The sequence below is a fragment of the Lupinus angustifolius genome, unplaced genomic scaffold, assembly GCF_001865875.1.
Source record: "Lupinus angustifolius cultivar Tanjil unplaced genomic scaffold, LupAngTanjil_v1.0 Scaffold_243_29, whole genome shotgun sequence".
Classification (NCBI taxonomy): Eukaryota; Viridiplantae; Streptophyta; class Magnoliopsida; order Fabales; family Fabaceae; genus Lupinus; species Lupinus angustifolius.
Window position 1 is genome coordinate 12,254 of NW_017727228.1, and position 16,980 is coordinate 29,233.

General features: G+C 33.1%; 1 protein-coding gene across 1 annotated transcript; it reads left to right on the forward strand.

Annotated features, from left to right (window-relative positions):
• Window positions 1-7,524: 7,524 nt before the first annotated feature.
• LOC109340760 (endoplasmic reticulum metallopeptidase 1-like) lies at window positions 7,525-16,876 on the forward strand. The gene is made up of 13 exons (XM_019578492.1): window positions 7,525-8,173; window positions 9,269-9,507; window positions 10,383-10,539; window positions 10,697-10,774; window positions 11,798-11,872; window positions 11,982-12,101; window positions 13,296-13,460; window positions 13,621-14,143; window positions 14,223-14,379; window positions 14,956-15,065; window positions 15,594-15,706; window positions 15,918-16,275; window positions 16,387-16,876. Exons 1-13 carry the CDS (start codon window positions 7,832-7,834, stop codon window positions 16,692-16,694), a joined length of 2,745 nt encoding a protein of 914 aa, XP_019434037.1. The 5' UTR covers window positions 7,525-7,831; the 3' UTR covers window positions 16,695-16,876.
• Window positions 16,877-16,980: the final 104 nt, after the last annotated feature.

A 16,980-nucleotide genomic window follows, 5' to 3' on the forward strand; every position in this document is an offset into this window, starting at 1 on the left:
CTGACCTTTGGGGGCCTTCTAAATTTCCTTCTCATGGAGGATGTCGCTATATGATGACCATCATTGATGATTTTTCTCGCAAAGTTTGGGTTTATTTTCTGCAGCATAAAAATGAGACTTTCTCCACTTTCAAGAAGTGGAAAACTCTTGTTGAAACCCAGACAGGGAAGAAAGTGAAGAAGCTTAGAACAGACAATGGATTAGAGTTCTGCAATGGTGATTTTAATGAGTTCTGCACAAAAAATGGTATTGCTAGACACAAAACTATTCCAAGAAATCCTCAACAAAATGGTGTTGCAGAACGGATGAACAGGACTCTACTTGAGAGAGTTCGTTGTATGCTCTCAAATGCTGGGTTATGGCATCGGCGTGAATTTTGGGCTGAAGCAGCATCTACTGCTTGTTACCTGGTTAATCGTTCTCCACATTCAGCACTTGATTTCAAAATCCCAGAAGAAATTTGGTCAGGTAATCCTGTTGATTATTCTAACTTAAGAATCTTTGGATGTCCTGCTTATGCACATGTTAATGATGGTAAATTAGCTCCAAGAGCTGTTGAGTGCATATTTCTTGGTTATGCATCTGAGTCTAAAGGATATCGCTTATGGTATTCTGATGCAAAGTCACGGAAATTAATTCTTAGCAGAGATGTGACTTTTAATGAGGATGCATTTTTATCTTCTGGAAAACAATCTATTGTGTCTTCTTCTACTAGTACAGGTAATCTACAGGGTACTAGCGAGAAGGTGGAGTTGATAGTGAAACCTACAGTTCCTAATGTTGATGTTCCATCTTCCTCTACAAATCAATCTAGCATTGATGATCATTATGTTGATTGTGATGACAGTACAACTTCTCCTATTCATCAGCAAGAAGATGATTATTGTATTGCTCGAGACAGAACCAGAAGACTAATTAAAAGGCCAGCTAGATACACTGATGGTGATAATTTAATTGCTTATGCATTGTCAGTTGCACAAGAGGTAAATGATGATGTTGAACCTGCCAGCTATACAGAAGCTGTTTCTTGTGTTGATTCGTCACAGTGGCTAGTGGCTATGAATGAAGAGATTGAAAGTCTTCATAAGAATGGTACTTGGGCTTTGACAGAGCTTCCCGAAGGCAAACGACCATTACGATGTAAATGGATCTATAAGAAGAAAGACGGTATTCCCGGGGTTGAAGATCCAAGATGCAAAGCACGACTAGTTGTTAAAGGTTTTAATCAAAAGGAAGGTATTGACTTTAATGAGATATTCTCACCTGTTGTTCGTCATACTTCTATACGTGTTTTGCTTGCTTTTGTTGCTTTATTTGATTTGGAGTTGGAGCAACTTGATGTAAAGACAGCTTTTCTACATGGAGAGCTGGAAGAAGAAATTTACATGGAACAACCTGAAGGATTTATTGTTCCTGATAAGGAGCATCTTGTCTGTCGATTGAAGAAATCATTATATGGCCTTAAGCAAGCTCCCAGACAATGGTACATGAGGTTTGATTCTTTTATGATTGGGCAAGGTTATTGCAGGAGTCAATTTGATGACTGTATTTATTTCCAGAAATTTCCAAATGAATCATTCATATACTTGTTACTGTATGTTGATGATATGCTAATTGCTTCACGTGACAAGTCTTTGATCCGGAAATTGAAAATTCAACTCAATAATGAGTTTGAGATGAAAGAATTAGGTGCAGCCAAGAAAATTCTTGGTATGGAGATTCACAGGGATCGTCAAGCTGGTAAATTGTTTTTATCCCAAGAGAAATATATTGAAAGAGTGCTTGAAAGGTTTAATATGAATAATTGTAAACCTGTTTCTACTCCACTTGCTGCACATTTCAAGTTATCTTTAGATCTTTGCCCACATACAGAGGAAGAGATGGAGCGTATGTCACATATTCCTTATGCTAGTGCAGTTGGTAGTCTTATGTATGCTATGGTGTGCACTAGACCTGATTTAGCATATGCTGTTAGCATGGTAAGTCGATATATGCATAATCCTGGAAAGGATCATTGGAGTGCTGTAAAATGGATTTTTCGGTATCTAAAAGGTACTTCTGGTATTGGCTTGGTATTTGACAGAAACAAGGCTACAACTGATGACGTTGTAGGTTATGTTGATTCGGATTATGGTGGTGATATTGACAGAAGGAGGTCTCTTTCTGGTTACATCTTTACTCTCTGTAATAGTGCTATTAGCTGGAAAGCTACTCTTCAGTCCATTGCTGCATTGTCTACGACTGAAGCAGAATATATTTCAGCAACGGAGGGTGTGAAGGAGGCTATTTGGCTCCGAGGTTTGGTAAATGAACTTGGTCTAATACAGGGTGTTCTTACAGTGTTTTGTGATAGTCAAAGTGCTATTCATTTGACCAGGAATAATCGTTATCATGACAAGACCAAACACATTGATATAAAACGTCACTTTATCCGAGATATTGTTGCTATTGGTGAAATTATGGTGGAAAAGATTCACACATCAGAGAATCCAGCAGATATACTTACCAAGCCACTTCCGAATACCAAGTTCCAACTTTGCTTGGACTTGGTTGGTCTCTACAGCACTTGAGTGCCCTTCGGGGCATTATTTGGCGATGAGCAACTTATCAAATTCGAGCCAAGGTGGAGATTGTTAGATGCCTCTCATTACTATGCCTTAAAAGAATTTTATGACAATTTTATGGCTCTCTTTAAGGGCATTTTATGTCACTTTTATGGCTTTGTTTCCAAGCATCCAATGCTTGGAATCCAAGATACCAAGACTTTGCTTGCCTATAAAAGGACACATATAGAGAGCTTCAAAATCATCTTCACAACACACAACATCTCTTTCATTTACACATATATTGTGAGTGCATTCTTGGTGAGAATTCTTGTTCCATTTGAGAGAGTATTTGTGAGAAAAAATATTGTCATTTGTCCTCATCATTATAAGAGGATTTCTTGTACTCTTCTTTTTTACATAGTGGAATTTTGCTCTTGATCGCCCGTGGTTTTTTTCCTCTCACACTGAGGGGTTTTTCCACGTTAAATCTTGTGTGTTATTTTCTTTATCCTTTACTTGCTTCTCTTTTGTTCTCAATTGATTCAATCCTGTGCTTCCACATTGTGCTCAAACCTTAACAACAAGTTATCTATTAGCTATATATAATCGTTATATTGGAAAAATATTGTTGAATAAATATGAATTTGATATGAGAAAGATAACTCTTTGTGACTTGTTGCTTTTATTATTCTTATCTACACTTTATGTATTATTATAAATGTTAAAAGGAATAATGCTTGATCTGAATTTTTATATATTTTTGGGGAATCGTATTTATATCCAAAACTTTTCATGTGTTTGTTTTAAAGTTAGTGTCTAAACTTGTTTCTCTACTTATGGTTCGATTAAGTTTTACGATTGTCTTATTATATCTTATAGAGAATAATATATCTTCTCATATCAAGAGATAACTTATCTTATCTTTCACGTTATTTCATAGAAGTTACATTGAAGAAATTACATTGCCTTATATTATCTTTCGCGTTATTTCATAGAACTAAACTTAGTCACATTCCGATTTTTGGTTGGTCATATGAAATAAATGATAAGAAAAATGATTAAAACAAAAAACACAAAAAAAAAATGATCGACAATTGTTAGTATGTTAGTATTTTGTTGTGGGTGAGACTCCACCCTCAACCTCCTACATCCTACCATCAAACCATCCTTATAACTCTCATTTTTTGTTGATGGTGAGACTTGAACCTACAACCTCCTACACTACATTCCTTACGTCCATCCTCTTTACTATCAGAGCATCTTATGACCCCTCGTGTTCAAATATGATCGATCATCAATACCATGAGTATCTAAAATATTGTACTTAAAGTTTAGTCCTATTTCATATTGCACCCAATCTATATCTTATTCACTATATAATACTTAGTTTTTTATATAGGAACCTGCCTTATGATTCAATTGTGTATTCAAATAAACGAACTCTATATATATGCAAAGATAAAAAGATAATCACACCCTGATATTCATTTACATATTTAAATAAATAATCTTATTAAGTCAAACTTTTTTTTATTCATTAAACACCAATTCCTTCCCATGGCTCTGAAACATAAAAGGACATATAGAATTTTCTTTACTTTTTCCACACTTATTCGTGAGCAAATGGAAAAGGAAGAAAATGATAACTTTTGAAATATTATTACATAACTACCTTTCATTAATTAATTGAAGTAGCTAATTAAAATTATTCAGTAAGACTATTATTCTTAATATATCTCTTAGACTTGAACGAAATTCAAGTCATTTTCATATTATATTAATCCAATGCTCTTTCGACACAGATACATAATCAATAGAAAGATAATAACTAAAACTGTGAGAGATAAATATCAAAGTTTTAAGATATATATATATATATATGATCCTTATATATAACTGCCATAGACACTAAAAATATTCGGTGCACAAATTACGACGACAAACCATATGAGTTGGACAATCATTATCACCTAGACATGATATTTTCCCTGTGATAAAATTCAAAAATAAAAAACATTTAGCAAAAGGGTTAAAGCACAAAAAACTAGTATGGAGAATAAGATATCTTACTCACCATTGTTCATAACAATAAAGAGGGAAAAGAAGAGAACCATATCATAAAATAACTTGTGATTTTTACCCATATTTTTCTTCATCTTTATGTCATCCAAAAATTGTTTTGTCCATTTATAGTGCAAGGAAAAGCCATTCTTTTTTATTTACATTAAGTGAATTGATTTGTAGGAGTTATTGAGTTTAAAGCCACCCATCATTAATGTGTCTTTTTGATACATTAAAATGTTGTATTTGTCCCTTTAACACACTCAAATTATCTTTTGATACGGTCGAGGGACATGCATAAAAATTAATCTATCATATATATATATATAACCCTTATTTTGTCTTACTTGTCTTTCTTTCTTTTATTTTTTGTGATACAAACGGGCAAAAGCTTAAAACTAAAGAAATGGTTACTAAGCTATTTGTTGGAATATAATCATGTACCAACCTATTCTATTGGTCTACTACTATATATTTTGTCCTACAATATGCTGTTACTTTATGTGTCATAAATAAATTAGAAAAATAACTAATAATTATATTTGTAACTTAATGTATTTTCTTCAACTAATGAGAGTTCATAAGATATAGAGTGTCAGATATAGATATTGTGGAACAGAAAATTTGTTTTCTTTCATCCATAAATAAAATATATTTGTAAGATCCAAGTTAATTTAAAGCAAATATGGGAAATTGGGAATGAGTGATTTATTTGGCAATTACAATCATCGCTATTTCATGATTTTTATTGGTTAGCTTTATCAGAAAGAGTTAATATTCATATCAATTATATTTTCCATGTACTTGATTTTAATTACTACATTTGTGTTGTAAAGTTTAAATTTAAAAAGCTATGGAAATTGTATAAGATTGTTATATAAATTTTGGCCTATGAAGAAAAGAAAAAAAGTAAAACTCTTGTTATGAGTTGGAATCTCCTTTAATATGGATGAATAAAAATATTTTCAGAAGCTGTGTATAAACATGTGGTGGAATGTAGCTATAACATCATTGGACTAAAATATGATTTTCATGATTTAAAAATAAAATTGACTTAGACTTCGATTTGAAGAAAGATAAATAAGGTAATTTTGGAAAATATGACAAAAGTTAAAAAGGTAAGGGTGCTAATACAGAAATAAATGTGTGCTACTTCACAAAATTTCAAAGTTCAATGATTTATTAGTGATCTGTTTATTTATGTATATATATATATATTTGTGGTAAAAAAATATACATGTTTCCAATACTCATTTACATTATTTATATTTAAAAAATAAATAGTAATTAAAGATAAATAGTGAATAATTTGTTACACATAATATTATATTTATAGACTGAATTCAAAACAATTACAAGTATAATATCTATGTATTATTAATGTAAAATTTTATATATAGTTAATACATTATCCACAATTCATTTATATTATTTTTATATATTTTTATTTAAAGATTTAATGTTAATTAAATATAAATGATAGATATTATAATAATAGTATATAAAACTCATGGTTGATGTATACAAATTTTTTTGGTTATACAAGCTGCAAGGTTAGAAAAAGTTAGTTATTATTAAATTAAAGAAAATGCAAGTATTGCGCATCTATGAAAGAATAATAGGTATATAAATGGTAAATGATAATGTACAAAAACTTACATTATATACACTAGCGTGTTGACCGGCACGCCTGTCGACCCGCATTATTATTGCAATATATAAACTTAAAGACAAATGTGAATTTAAGAAGATAAAAATCATTATATGATTGTTAGATATTACTATTGTGTGAAAGTTTTTATTAGTTATTAAGGAGAAATGTTAAAAATGATAAAAATGAAATATTAAAATTATGCCATGCATGGTGGTTACCACTTGTTTTGGCTTTATTAATAGTATCAAATCATTTAATTCTGTGGTTTATCAAATGTATAAAAAATTAATTCATTTCAGAATATATAATAATATAAAGGGACTCCAATTGCAGTCTTGCCTTTACCTTAAATGACATTTATATCTTAAGAGAAAGGAACAAAACTCAATGTTTTTGAAGAAATTTGACCATATTCCCATTCATCTAAATATCCACTTTCTACAAATGGTACATAGATAGAGCTCTAATACTAGGGATCATCTACACATTTATTATTATATATTCTGAAATGAATATTAAAAATATAGATATTAAATCATTTATCAAATCTCCATATTAATTCTGTGGTTTATGACAAAAAGCAACTTATGACACATGACTCATATAATGTCAACTAATCATTCACTTCACTATTAATTATATTATTTTTGTTTAATTTAAAAGTAAACAGTGACTAACATATTAACAATCTACTTGGACAAACTCATTCATTCTTAATTCTTCTTCTTCATCAACTATTTCTTCATTCAATTCTCTCTCACTCGTAACAGGTTCTCTCTTCCATCCTGTTTTTTTTCTTCATTGCTGCAACACCTATCAATTCACGTTTTTTCTTCCCACTTTATTTCCCTGTTTCATTGGATAATAATGGGTATTATTTGGATTTTGAGATTAACATATTTATGTTATCGAATTTTTGTTTTTATATTTATTTCCAGTTTTCTGGGATTCAAAATTTACGTACACGTATTTTTGTTTGTTGGCTTTGTTCATTGGGATGATCTCATTCCCATAAAAGTTGCATTATGAGTTGTAGGTTCAGCCTCAACGGGCTCTAGAGAAATCATCATGTTATCGAAGAAAAATTGTCCATTAAGAGTAGCAAGAATTATCCACCTTTACATTTTTCTCCGGGATGAAATTTTTCATCACAATTGTAACATAAACATTTGGCTCGTCTTTCTTGCATTTGAGCAGCAGTAAGACGTTTAATTGTTAAAGTGGTAGGACGGGTGTTTTGGAGAGAAAAAACGAAATGGTTTTGAATAGGTAGGTTTAGTATTTGATTTTTGACTCTGTGAGTCCCAATGCTTCTGCAATGCGAGTTGGGCGGAGAACGACTAGTTCCCGTCTAATATCTGGGTTTAGACCAGAAAGATACCTGCTAGTTTATCTGTAGAAATGTTTCATCCATCTCCTTGTTCGAGTTTTTGGGAGGCATAGTTCAAGAATGTAGTTTTATTTGCGGATAGCTAGTGTATAGTATTAGTAACATTGCACTGATAATTTGGAACCTGTTTTACATTATCTTAAGCAGATAATTACTCCCTACTACTAGAGTTTTCTCAGAATGCGGCGGAGGAAGGAAGCTGTTTCGGCAGAAGCATCTAAAGGGTCTAGCAGTGGTGATGCAATTGATAAGTCTACTGATGGTGGTGCCAAAGTCTACACCAATGCTTATATTGGAAATCCGAGAAGGTCTTCATTTGTTTGGCTGGCCTTGTTCCTCATTATCACTTATTGCTGTTCAGCCATTTACAATTACCAGTTTCAGAATATGCCTGTGCCTCTTACTGCTGATCAAGCTGGCAAGAGGGGTTTCTCTGAGATCGAAGCGTTCAAGCATGTCAAGTCCTTGACTGAGTTTGGCCCTCACCCTGTTGGTTCTGATGCTCTGAATCTTGCCCTGCAGGTTGGGTTCCTCTACTTTGTTAGTATTTTTCCCATTGTTTTATTGCGTTCTTTCTGACTCCATGTTAGTTGGGTTAGTTACATTGGTTTTCTCTTCATGTTGTATTATTTATGAAAGCAAATTAGTGAGCCTTTTTGAGTGCGTAGATATTCTTGGTTTCCATTGGTTGTTTGGTTCACAAGCACAAAAGCACCATGAACTCACGAGTAAAACATAGTGGGCTGCATGAATGTTTCTTCTGAAGGAAATAGATAGGAGAAAATTTGCCAATCAATTTATTGTTCCTTGCTGGTGCTGCTTTTCTGTAATGAAATTGTCTCAAGAATGAATCTAGATGGGCATTGTAAACATCCTTTATGTAGAATTTTTGTAATTGTTGGTTACTATGTCGATGAACCACAGTGCAAGGTTCATAGCAATTTAGATCACTTGGCTCATAATATATGTGAAATGTGAATAAGAGATAAATATGTGGATCCTGTTGATAAGTTATGTATTAGCAATCATCGTTATATTGGAAAAATATGGTTGAATAGTTATGAATCTGATAAGAGAAATATACTTGCATCATTGTTGCTTTTATTATGTTCGGCTGTTCGGGCAGAGGGGTTCAGTGTCTTAAGGCTTGGAAAAGTTATCAGAATATATTCTTATCTACACTTTCTGTATTATTAGTTGTTAAAAGGACTAATGCTGGGTCTCTTTGTTTCAAGCGTAGTTCAGATTGATACTTAAATATGCATGCTCTGTTATTTTTTAATATCTTATCAAATATAGCTAGGACTTTTCTACAGCCACACATTTCAGACTTCTTAAGCTATGTTATGCTTGGTTTACTTAAAGTCAAATTGAACCAGCGAATTGACCTGCACTATATCTGTATTACCACAAGCATTCTGGGCTATTATGAATCAGATGCTCGAAATATATACTATTTCATTGTAAATGGAAGTGATATCTACTTCCGTTACTTAAGTTACTGATTTTACTTGGTGACCAAGGGGAGTAATATCAAGCTATTCAACTGATTGTGTATTTTATTAGTTGTTTTTCTGTGAACTCTACAGTTCTTTTAACATGCTTCTGACTGTGCAGTATGTTTTGGAAGCATGTCAAACTATTAAGAAAACAGCTCACTGGGAGGTGGATGTTGAAGTGGATCTTTTTCATGCAAAGTCTGGTGCAAATCGTCTAGACAGTGGCTTATTTGCGGGGAGAACACTTGTTTATTCAGATTTGAAAAATGTTGTAGTAAGAATCTTGCCAAAATATCTATCTGAAGCAAAGGAGCACTCTATTCTGGTCTCGTCACATATTGATACTGTTTTCGCAACGTATGTTTTATTCATCCATTTGCTCTCATACTTACGCTTTAAGTAATCAATATTTTGCCCTTGTGTTAATATGGTATTTCCAGATTACTGACACCAAAATTTAAGTTTGCTACATAAGATGTCAAACTTTTGCAATGATATATTGATGCCATCTTTCAATCATTTGGTAATGCATGATTTGGCTATGCTATAAAAATGTCTTATACTGACAGTGGATAAAAAAGAAAGCCATTAAACAATAATGTTGTGATTGTAGGAGCATATTGTTCTAATCGGAAAGCAAGTAAGGAAATCAATGATACATCTAAGTCATTGTCATTTCTGAGAAATCTTTATAAGGGTAAATTTCACATTATTATCCCCCATAGTTTTGTTCATTTTCACATATGAACTTCACTTTGTAACACGTAACTCCCTTAACTATGTTAAAATGTACTAGCATGTGTTTCCTGTCAATTTTAACTGACAGTCTGCAATTGTTTGGTAGATTATGCTGAACGAGATCATGTGCTTTTCACATACAGAATCACACAATTCAAATTGATTAGAAAACGAAGTTTTACACTTTTTACCACAGTTTCTGGGAGTTATGTGTACAAAATGAAGTTCATTTATGAAAAGTAAAAATAAATTTAACATTAGGGAGGTAATGTGTAATTTAGCCTCAATCTCAATTCTCAGGCTTTTCTAGGAAGATCATTTTATTAGAATATTTTCACCAGCCCTTCCTTATGTTATGTTACATGCTGCCCCGTTTATGAAATTACATACAAGCATGTAAACGAACAGCTTTGAATATTTTCCTTTTTCCATATTTGATCATTTTATTTTCCAACACCTTGTTTGCCGCTGAAGATATGGAAATGATTTAACAGAGAAGGAGCTGGAGATTGCAGCTCATGCATAGGAGTTATGTTGGAACTTGCTCGCGGAGTTTCTCAATGGGCCCATGGATTGAAGAGAGGTGTAATATTCTTATTTAATACCGGTGAGGAGGAGGGTCTCAGTGGCGCTCACAGCTTCATAACACAGGTTTGAAATTATTTGTTAATTCATCCTTAAATTAATTAAGTTTTTATTTGCTTATACTCTCTTTATAAGAGTGATGGAGGTTAGAAGAAATCTAATTATAAAAGTTTAAGGAACAAATGAAGTGATACTAAATTATAAAAGAAACTTGTCAATGCAGCATCCTTGGAGTAATACTGTTCATATGGCAATTGATCTGGAGGCCATGGGTATTGGAGGCAAGTCTAGTATTTTTCAGGTCTGGTTATTTCCATTATTTCAAAATTGGTTCTTTGCTTTTGCTCAATGAAACAGATAAGATGTAGATGACATGCTAATGGTGTGATTTTGGTTAGATCATAGTGATGATAATTATGTTGGTTGCAAGTGGTTGGGAACTATGCTTATTCATATTCACGTTATTACTTATTTGATGATATTTATATACATCACATGATTGAGGTTTTTAAGAAAATTAATTATTTTGTCCGCAATTAACTTGATTATCTTTAACAAATGTCAAATTTAAGTTTTATAAGAGATCAAATCTGTATTCTGAATTTCTGTGTTGACAGTGTCTTCATTTTTTTCACCCCCACTGTTATATTTAGCTTAAGCTATGGGATGATGCTGAATAGGGTTAAGAAACTTGTGGATTCAACTAATGGTAGTATTTTAAAGGTTAAACAAGTTGGTCTCATATTTTTCTGACGGGTAATAGTAAAGAGGGTTTCTCTCATCCTTGTTACCATTATTTGGATGCCCTATTTCATTAAAAAAAAGTGAAAAATATTACCGCCTATTACTTATACATGTTATATTGTTTAAAAATTAATGGTTTATCTATAATTCTATATATAGAGATACTTTAAATGATGATGATTTTTTCATAACATTGTAATCCAGTTGTGAGAAAATAAAGTTATTTCTCAGTCAGTCAGTGATATAGAGATAATTCTGGAATGTAATGACAGAGTCAATAACCTGACTTGAGGGCTTAGAAATAACTAGCTTGGGTTAGAATTAACATGCTTAGTTGGAAGGTTGGTTAGTTAGCTGTAACTGACCTTCCCGCCAACAAATATTCATATATTGCTTGCAAAGGGCAAGAAAAAGTGTATTTCCTATTCAAAACTATTTTTCAATCAATCCAGAGACTTAGAAAATAGAAATATTATTTATTTATTTGACACCCAAATCTTGTTTTTTCCAAAGTTTGGTTTAAATTCTGATAAAATTATAACAAGTTTGTGCATCTAACTAATGGTTCTGGCTTTAGTAGGCTGGTCCTCATCCATGGGCTATTGAGAACTTTGCTATGGTTGCAAAATACCCATCTGGCCAAATTATTGCCCAGGTTTGTAGATTTTCTTGATTATGCTTTTGATCCATATCATTTTTTATCAATGATTTTATTTTCTATACTTTTAAGAAATCACTTGAACTAACCAAGATTAATGCTGCAGGATTTTTTTTCTTCAGGAGCCTTAAAATCGGGAACAGATTTCCAAGTGTACAAAGAACTTGCTGGCCTTTCTGGACTTGATTTTGCATATGCTGATAATAGTGCTGTATATCATACCAAGGTTTCCTTCTCCTTACTGTTTTACAAAAATAATTTGATTGCTTCTTGCTCTGCTTTTGTTGCCAAACATTGAAATTCATATTGTGCTGCTTGAAAGAATGAGATTTAACAAAATAACTCTTCATGAGAGCATGCCGTAACAAATTGAGTCCCACAAGTTGACTGGATTTGATATAATATACAAGTATCCTTAAATCCAGGCATCGTTATCATTGCCCCACAAGTTTAGTTTGAGACCTTGACTTTTTTATTTATTGGACTTGAGATGGTTTGGATGACAATAAGCCAACAACATATTATAGAAGGTAGTTCCTTCTTATTTACTCACATGTTTGTAGTAATCTAAACTGTGGGATACAATAGTGTTTTGGTTACATCGGAAGGTGGAAGCAGATGGGTGCCCACTAGGCAGCAGCTTGGCAGAATTAATTTGAATGATTGATAGGGTCATGGCAGGTGATTTTCATGTGAGATTTGTCATTGTTTAGTGTTGCTCTCTGCTTGAACACCCTCTTCGTGAATAAAGATATAAAGAAGCAAAGCAAAAAGGCTTCATATAGATTGGATTTGTGTAGAAACCAATCAGGTTAAATACTTTATGTATTATTAATATCAAAGATGTGACAGTTGTTTGAGAATATGTTAGACCACAAAGGTAAGAGCTGAAGAAAAGTTTATGCACTGCTGGTATTTTTTAAGGTTGACGAGGGTAAATGGGTGTTGTTTCAGGTTCATGTTTGTTAAATTGGAGTGGAGAGAATTAGTCATTCGATTTATTTTATTTTGATCTCCTAGTGACGGTACTGGGCCAATGGACCATCAATTGAAGATGCTGATGAAACTATTTATGCTCTGTATTATACATTTATTGTACATAGAATGTTCTTTGCTCTTAAATCGAATGTTATTTGTTCTAAGTAATTCGACTCATTATGTTGGATGTTTGATGTCATTCACTAGCATCTTCTTTGAATGAATATCTTTGGTTTAAAGGACAACTGGCGATATTTTTTCAGTGCTGCTTCTTACTAGAGGAATATAGACTTATGTTTTGGGACATATGAATAATATTTGATCCAACTTTGCATATCATAATATATGACATATGGGATTGTACCATCCGTTAGGTCCTTTTGGGCTATCAAGATTCACATAACTACTGATAATAATAAAATGTATCTTTTTTCTAGTGCAGAATGACAAACTAGAGCTTTTGAAGAAAGGATCTCTTCAACATCTGGGTGAAAATATGCTTGCTTTCCTGCTTCATATTGGTGCTGCTTCTGATTTTCCTGAACGCAATGCGAAAGAAGCCGAGGGAGATACGAGCAACAACAATGCCATATATTTTGACATTTTGGTACTTTTTAGCTGCAGAAACTTTGTTGCTACCATATGTCCATTTTCTGATTTGTTATGTAGGTCATGCATTACTTTCCGTATTACCGGGTAGTTGTATCATGCTTTGTAGCATCCATATTACTATAATCTGATATATGATAACTATCTGTTCTTTCCAGGGAACATATATGGTTGTTTACCGTCAACAATTTGCAAATATGCTACACACTTCAGTGATATTGCAGTCACTTCTAATATGGACGACATCATTGTTTATGGGTGGTATCCCGGCTGTAGCTTCATTGGCCTTGTCGTGTTTAAGTGTTCTCTTTATGTGGATTTTTTCCTTAGGTTTCTCCTTCCTTGTTGCCTATATTCTGCCATTGATATCTTCATCACCAGTGCCGTATGTTTCAAGCCCGTGGTTGGTGGTTGGATTATTTGGTTCACCAGCCTTTCTTGGAGCCTTGACTGGTCAACATTTAGGTTATCTTCTGCTTCAAAAATATCTTTTCAATGTACACTCAAAGAGAAGGCAACTACCCCCCATTATTCAAGCAGATGTTGTCAGGTTGGAGGCAGAGAGATGGCTCTACAAAGCTGGATCCTTTCAGTGGCTTATTCTTCTCACTTTGGGAAACTACTACAAAATTGGGTCTTCATACTTGGCTCTTGTTTGGTTAATTTCTCCGTCATTTGCTTGTAACTATCACTAACTCATCTTTGTCTGTTACAAATACTTTTTGTTGCCATTTTACTAAATTTTGGTTGAAATATCCAGATGGTTTTTTTGAAGCAACGCTAACCCCGGCCAGATTACCAAAGCCACTCAAACTGGTAACCTTACTTATAGGGTTAGCCACACCGATTTTGTTATCGGCTGGAACTTTTATTCGGCTGGCTGCTACAATCATAGGGGGAATGGTTCGACTTGATAGGTAAATCTTGTGTGTATATATTCTTTTGATTTTTCTCTCTCTAATCAGTATATGTGACACAGCATGTATATGATCCATGAATTTGTTTTCACTTAGCTTTAGCTTCTAGTAGCTATGTTCATTTTTCCGATGTCATCATCATTGTCTTTAACCTTTTGTTTTTTTGGTGTCCTCTGTTCTTTAACCATTTTCCCTCTGGTTCAGTGTTCTCCTTCATTCCCTGTTTCCACTTGCTTCCAGGATTAGGGACTTTACCTTTTTATGTGCTCAAAGTGTAAGGAGAGGGAAATCTTAGTTTTCAATCATGTTGAGAAACTCTATACTGACTTACAGCTGCTGCTACCACTACTGTTCTGCCCCAATTATGATGCTATTACCATCATCATTATTATCTCTATGCTTCTACTATCATTGCTACCTTGACTTAGTTTGTCTTCACCATCACTATCACTGTTTTTTGTTGCAATTGTCATTAAACACATAAGTCATTACCCTTAATTCACTGTACATTTTGTCACATAAAGGTCAGTACTCAAATTATGTACAATTAGCTTTATGTTTCTTTACAATATGCAGGAATCCTGGTAGTACTCCTGAATGGCTCGGAAATTTTGTGATTGCTGCATTTATTGCTGCTCTATTGTCTGTGACCTTGGTGTATCTCCTTTCATATGTCCACATTTCAGGTTTTTGTTCACCGTATAGCTCTTTTGCAAGTATCATTGAAATATTATTATGTGATAATGGGATGGCTATTTTCTTGGTTTTTGTGAATGCCAATTTTCCAAAGAAATTCTCCCATTACATAATTTGCTTTTTGTACTACATAAACTTTTTAGAACTGGGGCTTGAGTGTGTGACTGATGTTTTTCTTTTTGGTTGGTCCGGGGGAAGTGCAGATGGGGTGGGGGATTTGAATTTGTAAGACCTGTGAACTTGTTTTAAAATTTAACTTTGTAGATGGGCTTGATTTACTTCGGTACAGTTTTCTTAGTTTCTTGCAAATTTATTTTATGCTTTAGTTGAGTCTAGAAATCAAGTAGATGGGCTTTATTGCTTGTTATTCAGTAATTATCAAGTTTGTAAACTTTGATTATTAACTGGTATATCTAAATGAAGTTCATCTCCTTGTAAAATACATAGGAATATATGTACTTTTGAAGCATTAGATATTTAATATTCCCTGTTGTTACTTTTTGTTTAATTGGTTTCAGGTGCAAAAAGGGCAATCATCCTAGCTACTTTAGTGCTGTTTAGTTTATCACTTGCAATTGTAATGTCATGTGTACTTCCACCATTTTCTGAAGACACTGCCAGAGCTGTGAATGTAAGTTTCCATTTCAATGTATATTCTGCTGTCCTTTTATTACAGTTTTTTCCTTACTATGAAGCTATGACAGAGGATAATTGCACGGAAGTTGATACAAGTATTATTGAAAATCAATTTGGCCTTAGTACTTCACTAGTGATTATTCATTCTTTACTTTCATAAGGACTAATGAATGATTCTTGATGATCTTTAAAATCTGCACTTTCAGGTTGTACATGTTGTGGATGCAACTGGTAGACCTGATGAAGGGCTGGATCCTGTATCATATGTATCTTTATTTTCGACTACTCCTGGAAATTTGAACAAGGAAATAGAACAGATTAATGAAGGTTTTGTATGTGGTAGAAACAAAACAGTTGATTTTGTAACTTTCTCGGTCAAATATGGTTGCTGGAGCTATAATGACGGTAGAAGTGGCTGGAGTGAGTCAGATATTCCTACGATTCATGTTGATAGTGATGCTAAAGAAAATGGAAGAATCACAAAAGTTTCAATCAATACAAAGGGTTCTGTGCGTTGGGCTCTTGCAATTAATACAGAAGAAATAGAAGATTTTGAGTTAAAAGGTACTTGATTTTTTGCTAACAAGCATATTTGTACTATTATCATTAGATATTCATATTCATAGTATGAAAAAGTAACATTCTTCACTAAATCTCCTCTATGTTCAACCTCAGATGCAGTGATTTCTGAAGAATTAATTTCAGTGGACAAAAAGAATAGTGTGGATGGTTGGCACATTATTCAGTTTAGTGGAGCAAAGAATTCACCAACATTATTTTATTTGATTCTTTACTGGAAGTCAGATTCATCAACTCATAACACTGATAATACTCCTCTTCTGAAACTTAGAACTGATGTAAACAGATTAACACCAATTACTGAAAGAGTTCTTGCAAAGCTTCCAAGTTGGTGTTCTTTGTTTGGAAAGTTTACTTCACCTCATACCTTGGCTTTCTTCACAAACCTTCCTATTAATTTTTAGGTACTTAAGTTCAATAATCTTCAAGTGTATCATTCATGTTAGAATCTATTGATTTTTTTGTACAATGTTGTACACTACACAGTGAAATAATAGAATTAGACTTGTTACTCTTCCATGTTCAAACATGGTGCACATGCACTACATTCTTAAGTAATAGAGCCATTCATTTCAGGTAAGAAATGCAAGGTTATGAATTTATGTTAACTCTTTCAACTTAGAATATTGTTTAGAGAAAAATCAATTATGCATTGGGTAATGAATTTTGGATGTAAACTTTAAAATATAA

What these genes read in the sequence shown, in the direction of transcription:
- LOC109340760 (XM_019578492.1), top strand. Translation starts at nt 7,832, where the DNA reads ATGCGGCGGAGGAAGGAAGCTGTTTCGGCAGAAGCATCTAAAGGGTCT. An exon ending in ACACTGCCAGAGCTGTGAAT is followed by an intron (nt 15,707 to 15,917) that starts GTAAGTTTCCAT and finishes CTGCACTTTCAG; the next exon opens with GTTGTACATGTTGTGGATGC. An exon ending in AGAAGATTTTGAGTTAAAAG is followed by an intron (nt 16,276 to 16,386) that starts GTACTTGATTTT and finishes GTTCAACCTCAG; the next exon opens with ATGCAGTGATTTCTGAAGAA.